General features: G+C 38.5%; 1 protein-coding gene across 1 annotated transcript in view; it reads right to left on the reverse strand.

The window, feature by feature from the left end:
* Positions 1-16,042, reverse strand: part of LOC111518186 (uncharacterized) — a 139,714-nt gene that overhangs the window by 24,266 nt on the left and 99,406 nt on the right. The window contains exon 3 of the mRNA XM_023174548.2: positions 8,975-9,170. Coding sequence (XP_023030316.2) covers positions 8,975-9,170 — 196 coding nt within the window. The remainder of the gene's footprint in view (positions 1-8,974; positions 9,171-16,042) is intronic.

Consider the following 16,042-nt stretch of genomic DNA (forward strand, 5'->3'; position numbering starts at 1 on the left):
ACAGCTTTCAATACGGATTTTGTCGTTATATGTCGACCTAATCTGTACACCAATCTATTGTACAAGTTGTGCGGCTGATGGTGTGCCGAATGTACTAGTCTTTCGATAACTGCCACGTTTTTTGCTGCTTTTCGCTGCCTTATGGAGTCCATTTTTTTTAATTTCCGAAAAACACTGCAGCCTCATGAACTTATTGCATTTTACCTCTCATCTTTTCATGACGTGCTTTCTAAGAATTTTACTTCCTGTTTCTACAGGTTCTTTATTGGATGTTAGTCTAATTCTACTGGACATCATTTCGATAGTCTATAAATGGCTCAGTTCCTCTGACTGAGGGCCTCACCTAAAATATGACAAACTGTCACTCTCCCTACCTATAGTTAAGATCTTCGTTATAATTCAGGTGTTCCCTAAATGGGCAGTGTTGAGTCAGTAACTCTGCAATCATTCTGGGTTTAATACCTGTTCTTCAGGTATTTACTCAGTCGTTTGCTTCATAAAGGATTTTCCGTGTGTGCTCCATGATATATTTTTAGGTAGGATTCTTTACATTTCTTATCAAGCCAATTTCCAATCTGGTACAATAGATTCTGGTATCCATTCATATGGTTCACGGCTCATTTATGTAGTTGATGCCCGTGGGTTGGGTTACCTATCGTGCGCGTCCCAAGGTGGCGAATTGGGAAACGGCCAGGGGACTGGAGGCCCTGCCCGGGAAGCCAATGCGGCCTTACGGACGGGTTCGCCGGACTCCTGGTCAGTGGCAGAAATAAATGAGGGGAACTGAAACCCCCCAAAATCCTTTGCAAAACATGCCACCGAGGAGCAGCCTACCCAAGCTAAGGTGTAAGAAATCATGCCGACAGCTGAATGGCCGCAGGGTGATTTGCGGTTACGAACGATCCTCTTGGGGAACTGGGGAAACCTAATTGCGATCAGCCTACCTCTGGTAATGCGAGGCTGTGCCAGAAACGGAAACAACAAAAACTAATCCCGAGGCTGGACAGAAGTGCTCACCTCAATCTAAGGCGGTGGCTGGGGATGAACAGAAATGTCCACCCCAATCTACCGCTTGGAATGAGACTGGACATAGCAGATCTCATCCAATTGCAAGGGCACTTCCTGCGGCCGCGCCAAGGGCTCGACTTTGAATACAGACAAGGAACCGGCTGCCCCTGCAGGAAAGCTCCCTCACTTGTGCACCTCCAAGGGAACCGCAAGAGAGTTGGAGAAGCCGCGCAACGACAGTAATATCGTTGCATCTTCCAAAACCTTGGCGGAGGCCACCGTGAGACACCTCAAGGTTGCCAAAGAGAGTGTGGGTTCGACGAGTCTTGGCCTACACCTGCCAATATAAAAAAGGTGTCTCCTAGTGACCTATTCACCTTCCTGGAAAGGACAGGATGGACGATGACCTAGGAGGACAACTCCTCTGGAGGATGTACAATGATTCTTCATTGCCTGTGTCTAGTATAGAATAATTCTATTCTGTTCCGCCACTGTGTTTCTGTTCTTCACGGCATTTTCAGGCTAGCTGCCTATGATGATATTGATCCGTTGATACCTCGAATCAATATTCTTTGTACAATAGAAAATCGCATACCCTTCCGTCTGAAAAATGGATCTATATTGACTGACCAAGTAGCGAATGTAAATTTCTGCTTTAAATTTCTTATTTCAGTCCCCGTGACATATTCGGTTTTCAATCATACTGCAGGGTGTTTCTGCCAAGCATGTTATCGAGATGACATCCACTTCTCACAGTTTGTGAAATTCGTGATGAAAGTGAACTTAGGTCCATGAACAGGTTTGGTTTTCGTTCACCAAATGCTTCAACTTTCAATGTTGCCCCCCCTGTAATTCAGTAAATTTTCCGGCCTGAATCAGTCAACCTTTGCTTCCTCCATCATTACAAGATATCAAGGAGTGAGATTCAAAAGTATCTATATCATAAACTGTTTTGAGTAATTTATTTTGCTTTGAATACTCTAAAAATAGCCAAGGACTTGCGCCCTGCAGAGTTGACTGCAATCATTTGACTCATCTTTAACTACAAAACTACATTCTGAATCTAGAATCACTCCCATAAATTCAGCTTTCTCTTATCTCCTCGCTTCAGAAATTCAGAAGTTAGTCCAACTATCTCCTCCATATTATAAGGTTTCACAACAAACAACCAGACTGCCCCTTCGTAACGGTACCACTACTGTTTTCCCCATAATGGTTTGGCACACTAATCTTTCTTAGCATGGAGTCTATGACTCAATATTGATACTTAGTATATAATAAGGCACATGTACCTTGACAACTCACTTCAATTGGCTTTTCCCTTCTGAGTTTGTCAGGAGTTGAACATTTTTTGGCAATGCGATTCTTCCGAGTTTGAAATACACGAAGAGTATTATTCTACCGTCTCACCTGTGCACTTTACTTAATTTCCATTGGTGAATTTGTAATGTCATAAAATATCCTGCTTCCGTATATTTTAAGCTACTTCATCAAAGTCAGAGGTTTTGAACTTAACTTATGTCTCAGACGTAACTCATGTCTTTCACTAACACAAAGTTATAATATGAATGGACTGACCCCGTTACTATCCATGATATCTTATCTTAAGATACTTTGACTGAACCACATGGCCTGAATCCAAAAATGTATTTTCTTGGCTATAAGCCTATTTTGTTTTATATAATTTAAATAATACAATGTACAATTCACTTATCTTGATACTTCCTGTTGCCTGACAAGTGAGCACTGATGATGACGAAAGTCGAAAGCGCTTTGCAAGAATTTTAATATATTATACACTTTAATACAAAACTCTTCGATTCATTAATTCAAATAAGTGTATTCAGCTTTTCCAAATCCTTTTAATTATTGAACAATTCTAACAAACGTTTTTTCATTTCTAGATGTGTTTTGTTAACACCGTAGCTTCCTCGGTGGAAGCTACCAAGGAAGCTACGGTGTTAGCGAAACGCGCATAAAAAATTGTTTGATTATTATCATGGACAAAGTTATACGTTTTCTAGTTTATACAGTATGTAAAAGCCAAATGAAATAAATTAATTATTTCCTTGACGGTACATATTTAAACAAAATCTCAAAATATCAAATTCAAATTATAATTTGACATATATCAACAGAAAAATGCTACCCTTACCTTCAACCCCCTTTGGATGACAAGTACAACCCCCAATTTTTTAATAGGAAGTATAGGTTTGTGATATATCGTTTGAAAGGTCTCTTCATTCTTTATTCAAAAATGTTATTGCTCTCAAAATTATTGCAACAATTAAGATAAAATAAATTAAAATCATGTGGTTACCAAAAATCGATAAAATACACTCAAAACTTATTGTAATATACTCAACTCATTTCATGTTGAGGTATTGATAATAAGAAAGGAAGCAAAAACCGTAGCAATGTTCTTTTCAGATGGTATCTTTCAAAAAACTGTAAATAATTTCCGTGGCAACGTTAGTTCAAAACGTCTTGTCAGCTTGTTTTGTATGTTACAACATTGGTTGTCAGTATTTTAATTTAACTTTAAAGTTCGTTAACTTCAAGTCTGACAAATGGTTAGATTAACGGAAATGCATAAAATAACAGTTTCACAAATGATTGGTTACGGAGATAAAGTTCGAACACAACAGAAAGTAGCTCGCCTATTTCTTGAAAAATTTCCTAATTAACCGCCCTTATCTCAAGGAACAATAAGCAAAATAGAGAAGCAGTTCCTGAGCTTGGTTATGTGGGGCAGATAGAAAAAGCAGCTTCCAATGCACTGAGTGATGAACTCAAATTAGATGTGATACTTGAGTTTGAGGAAAACCCACATACATCCAGTAGTCAGGTATCCACTACATTCAATGTTAGCCGTACATCGATAGTAAACATATTTAAAGAATATAAAATGCATCCCTATAGAATAATACCTACTCAGGAGCTCATGGAAGACGATTTTGATAGAAGAACTTATTTTTGTGAGCAAATTATGAGCATTGAGGGCAACTAGAATGGTGATAATTATTTGGCACTACTTCAAAATGATGTCATTCCAATTTCAGCAAATTTATATCCTGGTCCAGGAAACACTCTAGTTTCAGCGAATACGATATAGTTTCAGTAGGATGGAGTATCACCACATTACCAAGTCAATGTCCAGCAATACCTCGATACAACATTTCCCAATCGGTGGATCGATTGAATGGCCAGCGCGATCACCTGATCTGTCATCATCAGATTTCTTTTTATGGAGGTATGTGAAGAGAAATGTGTACAAAACTAAACCTTCAGATTTGAGTGACCTAAAAACTAATAACGCTTGCAATTGGGTCGGTCACACCTGATATGGTAAATAGTGTTAGAAGACAGTTTTATTTGACATTAGAATGTTGCCAAGACATTCGCGGTGAACATTTTGAACATCTACTTCGTTAACTCCATAGTACTTTTTCGTTTTCTACATTTCATTACGTTTTGTATCACATTTTAGTTTTCGAGTGTATCTTATCGAATTTCGGTAACCACATGATTTTAATTTATTTTATCTTAATTGTTGCAATAAACTTGAAAGCGATAACATTTTTGAATAGAGAATGAAGAAACCTTTCCAAAACCTATATTCCCATTTGAAAAATTTGGGGTTGTACCTGTCATTCGAAGGGGGTTGAAGGTAGGGGTTGCATTTTTACTTTGGAAAATGTCAAATTATAATTTACTTTCGACATATTTCGAGATTTATTCAAATATGTATAGTAACCCAAATAAGGAATTTATTCCATTTGGCTTTTACACACTGTATATCACACTGTGGAGTGAACAATCACCTTCAGTGCCAAAAAATCGCTAAGTGTTGTTGAGTATTTTTATCCGTAACATACAATATGATCGTGGAAAATTTCACCGGGAAACTACATATGAAAGCCGTTCTATCAATAATATCGTACTAAAAAGTGAAGTTGAAGTATTTCGGCTTGGCAGACGTTCAAATTTGTTAACCGGTTTGTAAACATGTTAATTAATAGCCGATACGTCTAATGATATGACAAAATAAATTCGAAAAGTGAATCATCCCCAGAATCGGGTCATCCAAGAACATTTTATTTCGGTTATTGATAGAAATGTGAGTTTTATTGTTAAATTTGTCGAGAAAAGGTTTAGCCTCATGTTTTGATATTTCAAAAATCAGTTATTTATGTATACGAGGTATTGTTGAAGGAGGCATAACATTTATCATCTTCACAACAAATACGAATCCCAATTTAGAATAAAATGAATGTCTGGAATAACAAGGAAACGATTTTTTTCGTTTACTCTGATAGGAATTACATTTTGAGGAATTTCATTATAATTATTGTATTATCATGTGGCGATCATCATATTTAATGATGAGATGTAGGAGATTGATCCTAAATTTAAAAATTACACAATTCAACAGACAGACAGAAACTGTCGTAGTATTTCGTTTATAGTTTCTACCGTATCAAACACCATTTCAGCCAATTCAGGAGCGCTATTCATTCCTGTTGCATTCAATTCAATTTATTTAGAAAATTTATAAAATTCAGTTCAGTTGACACAATTCTCGCTAGGTTTTGAATCCTGTCGTGGACAAACGTATGCGACAAACATTTATATTGAAAGTTTTAAAACAAATAGTAAAACAATGTTATTTTTAATAATGAATTAGTGAGAGTAGAAAGGGGAAAAAACTGGATGAAAGTTATGTACTTGTAAGACAACTGGGATTGTGATATAGGTAATTTTCAGTTCAAGTGAGTAAACCAGGCGAAGATCTCTGGCTTACAGAGACAGGCTTGTCTGGCCATCAGTGGGGCCATCAGTACCACACCGTAAGCGGCCATGGAGATCCTTCTAGTTCTACCTCCTCTACACATTTTTCTTGAAAGAGAGACTGCATACAGACTTGCGCACATTGTCAATTGCACAAATCAATTTAATGCCGATTGCAACATAGTTGACACTGGAAGTCACAGCATTCTGGAAATGACCCCTGCCTCCAACTGTCAACTATTATTATTATTATTATTACAAATAAATGAAGGCTGAGGACAAAGTCCTATGTAAGCCTAAAAACGAAGGATATTAACAAGTTAATGCAATGCATGCAAAAAGAAAAGAAAAATAATTAATATATGCATAGAGGCGATTAAGCAAATGTTTATTTTGTTTTTGAAACTGTTCATTGAGTCGGAATTCATAACATCGTTGGGTTAGTTATTCCATGTTTCGAAAATACGATTCACCAAAAAATATTGTCTCTGCTTCGTTGCGAATTGTTGTTGAAAACAAAAAGTTCTTTCTGATTAGCATAGTTATACTTAGCTATACGGAAAGATATGATGAGATTTCCACGGAGTCGACGTTGGTCAAAAGCTAGCAATTGTGCCATCCTCAGTCGTTCGGGATAGGTTGGACACACTTTACCAAATGTCATACGTGTGGCTCGACGCTGTACATTTTCCAACAAGTCCCTATTGCGCACCAGAACAGGACATCACACAGAACCTGCATACTCCATGATTGGACGAACGTAGGTTTTGTAGAGTTTTATGGAACTTGTATATGATAGATGAAGGAACGTTTTGCGGATGAGGTAAATCAGTGTATTTGCGCGTTTGCATGTGGATATTATATATGTTCGGATCAAGTTAAGTCAGTATTAATAGCCACTCCCAAGTCTACATATGAGGACACTGTACGTAACGATTGACCGCTTATTGTGTACGCATGAGGTGGATTGTTCTTTCCTTGTCGACGTTAAGAGGTAGAAGCCAATCCTCGCACCACTGACTAATCGAGTTGAGGTCTTCTTGAAGGGAATGATGTTCGACTAAGGCATTTCCATACAGTTTAGTGTCATCGGCATAAAACGAATGCTGGAGGTTATGTGAAGAGCAAGATCACTTGCATAAACAACGAAGAGGAGCGGGCCAAGAACAGATCCCTGGAGAACTCCACTTGTGACTTGTCTGTGCGAAGAAAAAGAGTGACCCACTTTGACCGTGAAAGTTCTGTCTGTCATGTAATTTTCAATTCATAGGTTTAGTTGGCCTCGAATACCGTGTGTGTCAAGTTTGTGCCATTAGCCTTCTCACTGGGACCCTGTGATAGATTCCATTACTTTTGAAGATACGGTAGTACCTTAACTACCTAGGTAGTTAATTGGATTGAGTTTATCGCCTTTTTGAAAATAGCGGTGACAGATACCTTCTTCCAAGCCCGTGGGATGCGAGATTTTCCGAAAGAGACTGACATGATTGTTGACAACGGAGAGCAGAAAGTTTCGGCAAACTTTTCGAGAAAAAAGGGGCTCATTCCATCCAAACCAGGAGATGAATTCGATTTAATGTTCAATAAATGATTTTTAATGTTTTCCGAAGTGAACGTCACATTAGTGAGATCATCACGTAGTCGTTCTGCTACAATTTTTGGTAATTGGTCATCTCTAGGCTCAACCATGAAGGAGCTTGTGAAAGAAACGGCCAAAATCTCTGCTGCCTTATAAAATACTGTTTCCGGGAGAAGAAAATATTAATACCAGATAGTTGTTGGTTCACAGATGGATCAAAAACACCTTCCGGTTCTAGTGCAGGTGTTTTCAGTCACCGACGCAGGACAGAAATATCAACCTGCCTAGGAACCTACGCGACTGTATTTCAAGCGGAAATTTACGCTATTGAATTGTGTGCGGAGAGATTGGAAGAATCCAACCTCATATACAAGTCAATAAAAATATTCTCGGACAGTCAAGCGGCGTTGGTAGCTCTTAGCTCCTAGCGAGCAACGTCTAAATTGGTAGCAAATTGCCAAAAACGACTCTTCTCGATAGGAAGACTTGAAAGATTGTCTCTGATCTGGATTCCTGGCCATACTGGCCTGGAAGGCAATGAGGCTGCTGACGCCCTTGCAAAAGATGGTACTGCAAGCAGCTTAATCGAACCAGATCCTGTCATTGGCATCGCTTTAGGCTTTGCCAAACAAAGATTGAACACCTGGATGGCAAGAAGATTTATAGACTTCCGGCAGAATCTTCCAGGATTGGCTCACTCCAAAGCGTTTATTCACCCTTTGAAGCTTGATACCAAACAGTTGTTGGACTACAGTAGGGATGAACTACCTTCTTCTTACAGGTCACTATCATTTGAATCGTCATATGCAGTGACTGGGATTGTCGGAACACACTGTGTGTTGCCTCTGTGTGGAAAATGATGAAACAGCAGAGCACATACTTTGTGCTTGCCCCACTGGAGACCAAATCAGGTTTTTAGAGTTCGGCAGAGCCGTACTCTTACCATCTGACCTAAAAGACCTTCGTTAAGAAGCTGGGTTTATTTGGTCGAGTGTGGATATGTGTGGCCACAATAAACCCTTGGAGGTTGCGGTGGAGTGTCGAATAGGCCCACTCACTTTGGAACTAACCTAACCTAAGTAAGATGTCTGAAGTAGGATTTTTCAAAATGAATATTTATATTTTCGTTCCGAAATGTTTGAAATTATATATTCCTTTGAGATTTTTGAGGAGAACATTATATAAGTCGAACCCATAAAAACAGAAAAGAGATTTCGAAAGCAGTTTTATGAAAAAATTATTTTCTGATATTAGAATTGGTCTTCCATCTTGTATCTTTTGGCAGTTGCAGATATTTTTTTCATGTTCATAAAATTTTCATTTGAGTTTCTACGTAGAGTTGTTTCATTGTAAAGTGTCATTTTTTAAACTAATTTTTAGTTTTATATTTTAAGCAGTGAGGTAGTATATGAAGAATATAACATAAGTGATTTTTTTTTCGACAAAGTATCAAGTATATCATTTTTTCCATTGAACGACTACTCCAGATACTTTTATTTGTTCATCTACTGACAACACTAGTCTAAAGTAATGTTCTTCGTCAGCAAACATTATCATCGGATTGAAAAACCTTCATAAAGTGTAACTAAACCTTACCTTCGCTCCAGTCTTTTGCCACAAATTCAAATTGTCATGATGCTCAGTAGAACCTGTGAAAATTATTGGTGCCTCCCGAAGATCAAGGGCAGATATTAATTTTTCTAAAGCGTCTGTGCATCCATGCCCGGAAAATATCACCGCGTCTTCTTCTGTTGCATTCACGGCACTTCGAATGATGTCTCTCGCTTCTTGCCTAGAAAAAAAAGTAACCTCAATATGAGCACATTGGAGGTGAATAAATGTATTTCAGAAATGAGAGATCCTTCTGGTCATATGTAAAAATTCTGTTCGTTCAATCATACTAATGTATCAGGTTGTTTCAATAAATATTCATTCCACTGTGCCAAGGTATATACTGATCGATACAGAATTTTGTACTCTATACATTCGTGCTCTCAATTTTTCTCAAATTTCAATGTTTTGCCTCTTTCAGCATATGATGTCTTTGAACGATTATCGGCAACATTTTTTTCTACAAATTCAAATCTCCCTACAGCGCTGTTGAAAAATTAACCGGGCATTTGGCAATGATAGTGTTAATGAACGCACTGTTTGACGTTAGTTTGCGAAACTTCGTTCCGTAGATTTCAGCCTCGAACATGAGCCCCGAAGTGATCGACCTACAGAAATCCAGAATTAGGATTTGAGGACCCTGGGGGAGACTGTTGACCAATCACAAACAGAGTCCTATTGTGCCGAAAATTAGATCAGCAGCAGCCGGCACTGGTCGACAGAAAAGGTCCGATACTGCCGAATGGAGCGTTGATGTTCCGCCTCGAACACCATACTCTCCAGACCTCTCGCCAACCGACTATCATCTTTTCAAGCACTTCGTTAACTTTCTCACCGGTAGAACCTTCGGCAATCAGAACCAGGCAAAACGGTTTTCGTCGACTTCATCGAATCCTGAGCACGCAGTTATCATGCTGACAAAATTAGTTGACTCGTGTTACGTTGACAAAAGTGCACTTATTGAAATGGCGATCATTTCGATTGAATCGGGTAAGTATTTATTACAGTTTAAAGTAGATTAATGAAAATGGACAAAATTTTTGGAAGAACCTTATAATTGATTCTGTTGAGAAGATAGAAATTGAAAATTATTTGAACACAAACAGGGTTGGTAGGTTTAAACCAACATGCTTGAAACCATGGTTTAAACCAACTGGTTTAAAAAAACTGTTTTTTTATTGGGTTTTTCTCTCTATGTTCTTGATATTATTCTGATAATGAAAACTACAGCTCAATAAACTATAAATGAAAATTTGATATTTGAATTTTTAAATTAATATATTTTAAGTTATTCCAATAATTAAAAGAACTGTAATTTGACACTAGTAATATTTAAATTTTTCTTCATTTTGTTATTTTTTCAATACATCTGCCGCAAATGAAGATGAATAAATTGTATTTTTGTAATTTCGAACTTTGTTATTTTTTGTTTGTGTAAATAAAAATAAAAGTTGTCCTAATCATTTTTTTCATTATTTATTACTATTATTTCATAAAATAATTTATTAATTTTTAAAGTATTTAGACTTATATTACTTTGTATCAAATGAACCTGGTTTAAATCAATAAACTTAGTTTGAACGAAGAAACCTGTTTCTTTTTTGGTTTTTTGGAGAAAACCTTTTTTTGCCAACCCTGAATACAAATATGTTCAATTTCGCTACTGTTCTGTAGATCAAAAAGCACTACGATATGGTCCGAAGCTGAATAGAAATGAATAGTTTCATTTTTCTCTCACTTACATTCATGGTTGTGTCTAGACCTGAGAAGATACGCAACACAAGCTTTGCTTAGGCGTTTCCTAAGAACTGAACACCACCATCACTTATTTATTGTTATTCATTTTTTTTTTAATTTACTGTAATTATTATTAATATATTATAGACAAGAATAAGTATCTGAATTGAATGAATTGATTGATTCTGGGTGCAGGATGGCTCTGAAGTGAAATTTTTTAAGTCTCATTCATTCTCCTCCACTAAACAAGGCATACCTGGCCTGGCATACCATATAGAGCGATTCATGCCAAAAGTACATAGCAAAGTGCAGCTGCTCATCATTTCGAGATTCAACCTAATATACCTTGAACCACACGTTTTAACAATTCCCTCATTTGAAGAATATACTTTCCAAAACGGTTTTTCCAAATAAATATAATCTGCAGCGATTGATATCCAAAGTAACTCGCTACTTTTGCGCAGGTACAGAACATTTTGAAGATTTTAATACAATGTTTGTACATTTCCATAAAGAAGTTTTCAACGCTATAATGTTTTCTCACATATTCAAGAGTGATATCATGTAAATGATGGCATGAAAATTTATTATCATTAGGTGAATGAGGAAACTTCTGTATGAATAACAAATAGCATGATAATGCCAAGTATTCCATCAAAGTGACTTAATATTGCGTGGTTATCAAAGAGATTCATTAACGAATTATTGTGTGTGCTCTTATAATTTTTGGGTGATGGTAGTGTGCAATCGAAAACATAATCAGTTTTTTATAACTCATCGCCCGCTTTTAGAAAGCAGGAAGTTAGGCGAAATTGAAGAAAACTTTCTTGAGCAGCAAGTTCAACGATGTAATTGTAATGTAATCAAGTGAATGTTGCAAATGTAAATTTGTTCACTTTTCGAAGCAGGAAACTCCATTTTTGATGTGTGTATTATTAGGATGCGTAGGTTAATTCCAATTTTATCGCCTGCTTGGATTTTAATAGATGTAAACATTCTCTTTTCGTCTCAATAATTGAAGAGTTAAAAATAGTTCGTAAATTCGTGAATAGCAATAATCTATAAATATTACAGCTTCCTTGGTGTGAGATTTCAGATATTTGCAGCTGACAGAAAGTTCTTTGGGTATTCTAATACCTTCGAAAATGCGCGATAGAAATTAAATGGAGGAAATCGAAACTAGAGTTTTCCAATTATTGTTGTTCACTGTGCCAGGAAATGAAATGAAAATAGCTTGTGTATTATGACCAATAGTTTCGGCTTCTAATATGTGTAAATTCATTTTAATTGATTGGTTCAGTGAAAATGATACTTTATTATGTAGTATTACGTATATAATTTCATCAAATATTGAAAACATCAATATAATCCCAGACTATTGAATTTATTCTGCTGATAAAATAGTAGCCTGCCAATTTTTTACTGGGTCTTCATTGTATCGTAAAGAACAACAACTGGAACGTTGAAGCAAATTTAAGTTGAATACTTTGAATACTCGAATACTTTCACCATAAACGCTTGTGTTCCCCAGGGATCCATATTGTCTCCAACCCTCTGTTTAATGTATATCAAAGACCTATTGGAAAAAACCAAGAATCCAATATATTACTTTGCTGACGAGAGCACACTTGTTCCGTCATTTCATCTGGAATCTAGGACATCGGCATCTTCACTGGCAGCAGAAGATTGCATATCTTAATAAGGATCTAGAAGTGATTTCGAATTGGGGTGAAAGTAAGGAGGTTCAATTCAATGCCACAAAAACCCAGGCATCGGTTTTCTCCAACAAGAAAAATGTCTCCGGACCGGATATAATAAATTTCAGGTCAGACAATGTCTTGATACAATCATGTCGCCGAAATTGCGAAGGCTGCTTCTCAAAAGACTGGAACACTGTTCCGAACCAAAAAACTGTACCCACCTAAGCAACTTTTGATGCTTTATAAAGGTCAAACCAGACCATTTTTGGGGTATTGCTCTCATGTATGGGGCTCTGCAATTAAACATACACTGAAGTTGCTGGATTCCATCCAGAAAAAAGCCATCCGCCTAAATGGAGACGCGAACATCACATGCAACCGTGATAGCCTGGAACATCGAAGAGAAGTTGTGATTTATCTCTATTCTATAGATACTTTCACGGGAAGTGTTCAAATGGTTTGGCACATTTGATTCCACCAAGAGCGGTACGCGACGTTTTGAGGTTCAAATCAGTACAACTCGAACTTCGCTGTTTAAGAACTCTTTCATCTGGAGAACTGCGTTTATGTGGAACACACTTCCTGAGAACGTTTTTCCAAATGGATTTAATCTTCAGCGATTCAAATCCAATGTGAATCGCTACTTTCGCAGAGGCACCGCTCTGGGAGCGCCTTAAGGATTTTCCTGTAGTGTTTGTGTTTTGTCCTTAAAAAAAAGACTGCCTTTTTGCCTCAATCTGTCTCTTACAGTACGAAAATTATACTAAACAGATGAGAAAAAATTATGATAAAATATATAGAATCACGGGGTGAGTGGCGGGGGATCACTGTCTCTCTCTTATGGGTGTTTGACAGTCCCCCGGTGCAGACCACACGGCACTCACCCAGTAAAGTTACCGGTCAACCACCCAATCCCGCACCTGCGGGTAACAGGCGTTGGCCGGTTTCAAGCTAGATGTGTGGAAGAGGTGTCTCGTAAGAGCCCTCGGCGGTTACTCATCCAACGCTGGAAAGGTACCTTTCCTAACATGAGTGCCCCTCGGGGTAACGTAAGGGTATGCGGTGCAGACCACACGGCGTACATCCAAAAGTTGTTGATGAACCGCCCTATCCCGCACCTACACGGGTAAGGGGCGCGACATCTTCGACATATGATGTGTGGTAGAGGATGCTCGAAAGAGTCCTCGACGGTTACTCATCAAACGTTGGAAAGGGAACTTTCCTAACATGAGTTCTAGGGGGGAGGTGAGTGCCCGCTCGCGGCTGGAGGCTAGCGAGCCTCATCTCCAACTGGCATTGGCCTCTTAGGGGCAGCGGCTCCACTAGCGGGTAAAGGGATACGGGGATGCGGTAATCCATTCATGGGTGCATTGCAGCCCCATACCGAGGCACTGGACGGCTTATGCTGTTCCGTGATCCTCGCCTGCTTCTGTACGGATCCGAGCGTTCGAGGTGTCGGGGCTCGCGGTCCTTCCGGGCTCTAGTATCCGAGTCTAGTCTTGGAGGGCACCAAGGCAGACGCTTGAGGTGTCGGACCCCGGTTGGACGGAGCTACTAGTATCCGAGCTTAGGACCCCGACCGGCCACTTCCGAGACCATATTCCCAATTGATTTGGCATGGTTGGTGGGGGCAGGTGTGCGACGCGAGCACTCTCTGGCGAAAGAAGAGCTTAGTTAACTTGTACGAACGTTCGGTCGACCGCTGCCGACGGTCCTGTCTCTTGGTTAGCCACACTAAGTAGATGTAAGGAAGCAATTCCGGGTTCGGTGAGCGGGAGGAAGCCCTGCGAAATCCTGTTGATGTGGGGAGAGGGGCGGTACCCGCAAGGATTTCCCGAAAATCCACCCCTCCACACCCGATCGCATCCAACGCCAGGGTGCGTCTGGGGGCCTAACCGGCCCCCCAGGCCCCCCGGTGCGGTCGTAACTATGACTCTCAACACTGTTTTCGTTTTAGTGCATCAATATTTCTGAGAATTCAGTACCTACTGTTATGGAATTACACTCAAATTAGTAAAGGAGATTACGCTGAAGTGTGGGAAGCCTTCAAGTATCGCCTAACTTCAAACCAAATTTCGGTACCATAGTATTCCTCAACTCAGATATGCTCTCCATTGAATTTTCGAAGTTATCTGGTTCACCAGAAACGTCTAATGTGGCCATCCACCGTGAATCATCCTGTATAGTGTGTGCACATCGATATTTTGATGCAATAAATGTACAACCCCAGGCTTTCAGAAGGAGACAGTGAAGACAAAAACAGTAAATTCCAGTCAGCTATTGGCCATGGCATGAAGGTTTCTTATTTCGCCTACAACTGAGGTATACATTATCAGAGAAGATGGCGCGATATACTTTATATAGTCGCAGTAAACGATATAATCACATTTAAAGTTGCCGGCACTCTCAAAGGCCAAAAAACCAACACATAGAAATGAACCGGTTGCGAACTAGTCCACGTGTTCAGTTCAGAACTGATCGCCATTTAAGTATTGAAACTCGATATTGGTGCAGTAATAATTACTTAAAATTTTTGTTATCTGCTTGAAATGTGGCGTCCTTGGACAAGTATTGATAGTAATAACGAGTGTGATAACAACGCAGATTTTTCCAGTGTAGTGATTCCAATAGCCATGGTGAACAATGCGAAAAAGAGATACCAGTGAATAAGATTCGTATACATTTCAATATTGAAACACAAAAAGTATGTTTCAATGTATATCTACATCTCACGTTCGGTTTCGAGGGAAACAAACTATTACAAGCAACATCAAATAACTAAATAGAGACAAGAACAACGACAAATTTTCTATTTGGACGAAACTTGGTATGACACTCACGACACAGTTCCGAAAGGGTGGACTGATGGTTCAAGAATGTGTACGCCTAACATGCCTGCAAACAGAGTGTCACGACTAATCATTGTGCATTGCGGAGGAAGTAAAGGATAGGTTCCGCATTCTTCGAAATTATGTGGAAAAAAACTTGAGGACTGCAATGTCGACTATCATAAGAACATGGAAGCTAATATTTTCGAAGAATGGTTAGAAAACACATTTATCCCAAATTTAGATGCGCATAGTGTAATAGTTCTTGACAACTCTTCGCGACAGCTCATCAAAGTACCGAATAAAAATTCGAGGAAAGATGAAATACAAAGTTTTTATTGGATAAAAATTTGTATTTTGAAGATTACTATACCAAAATCCAACTACTTGAACTTTAGCAGAAAAAACATTTGAAAAAGTGTATGCCCTTGAGAGTATTACTGAAAAGTATAGGCACACCATACTGAGACTTCCCCCCTATTTTTGTGTTTTCAATCCCATCGTGTTGATTTGGGAGAAATTGAAACAAAGCATCAAGCGTAAAAATAATTTTCCAAAGAAAGTAATAGAGCTAGTTAAAGAAGAAATATCTAATAATACCGAAAAAGACTGACAGAAGAGGATTAAAAAAGTAATTTTAGTTGAAAAAGACTATATGGAGATTGGACAATTCCATATTAATGGTGGAAATAAATTCATTATTGATTCAAATGACGACAGTGATAGCAAAGAATAACCAGAGCACCACTTACGTTGCCCTATAGCCTGTGATACTGTATGTTGCAGTT

Source organism: Leptinotarsa decemlineata, unplaced genomic scaffold, assembly GCF_025532065.1.
Source record: "Leptinotarsa decemlineata unplaced genomic scaffold, Ldec_3_MD MMD2_tig00026336_RagTag_RagTag, whole genome shotgun sequence".
NCBI classification, from domain to species: domain Eukaryota; kingdom Metazoa; phylum Arthropoda; class Insecta; order Coleoptera; family Chrysomelidae; genus Leptinotarsa; species Leptinotarsa decemlineata.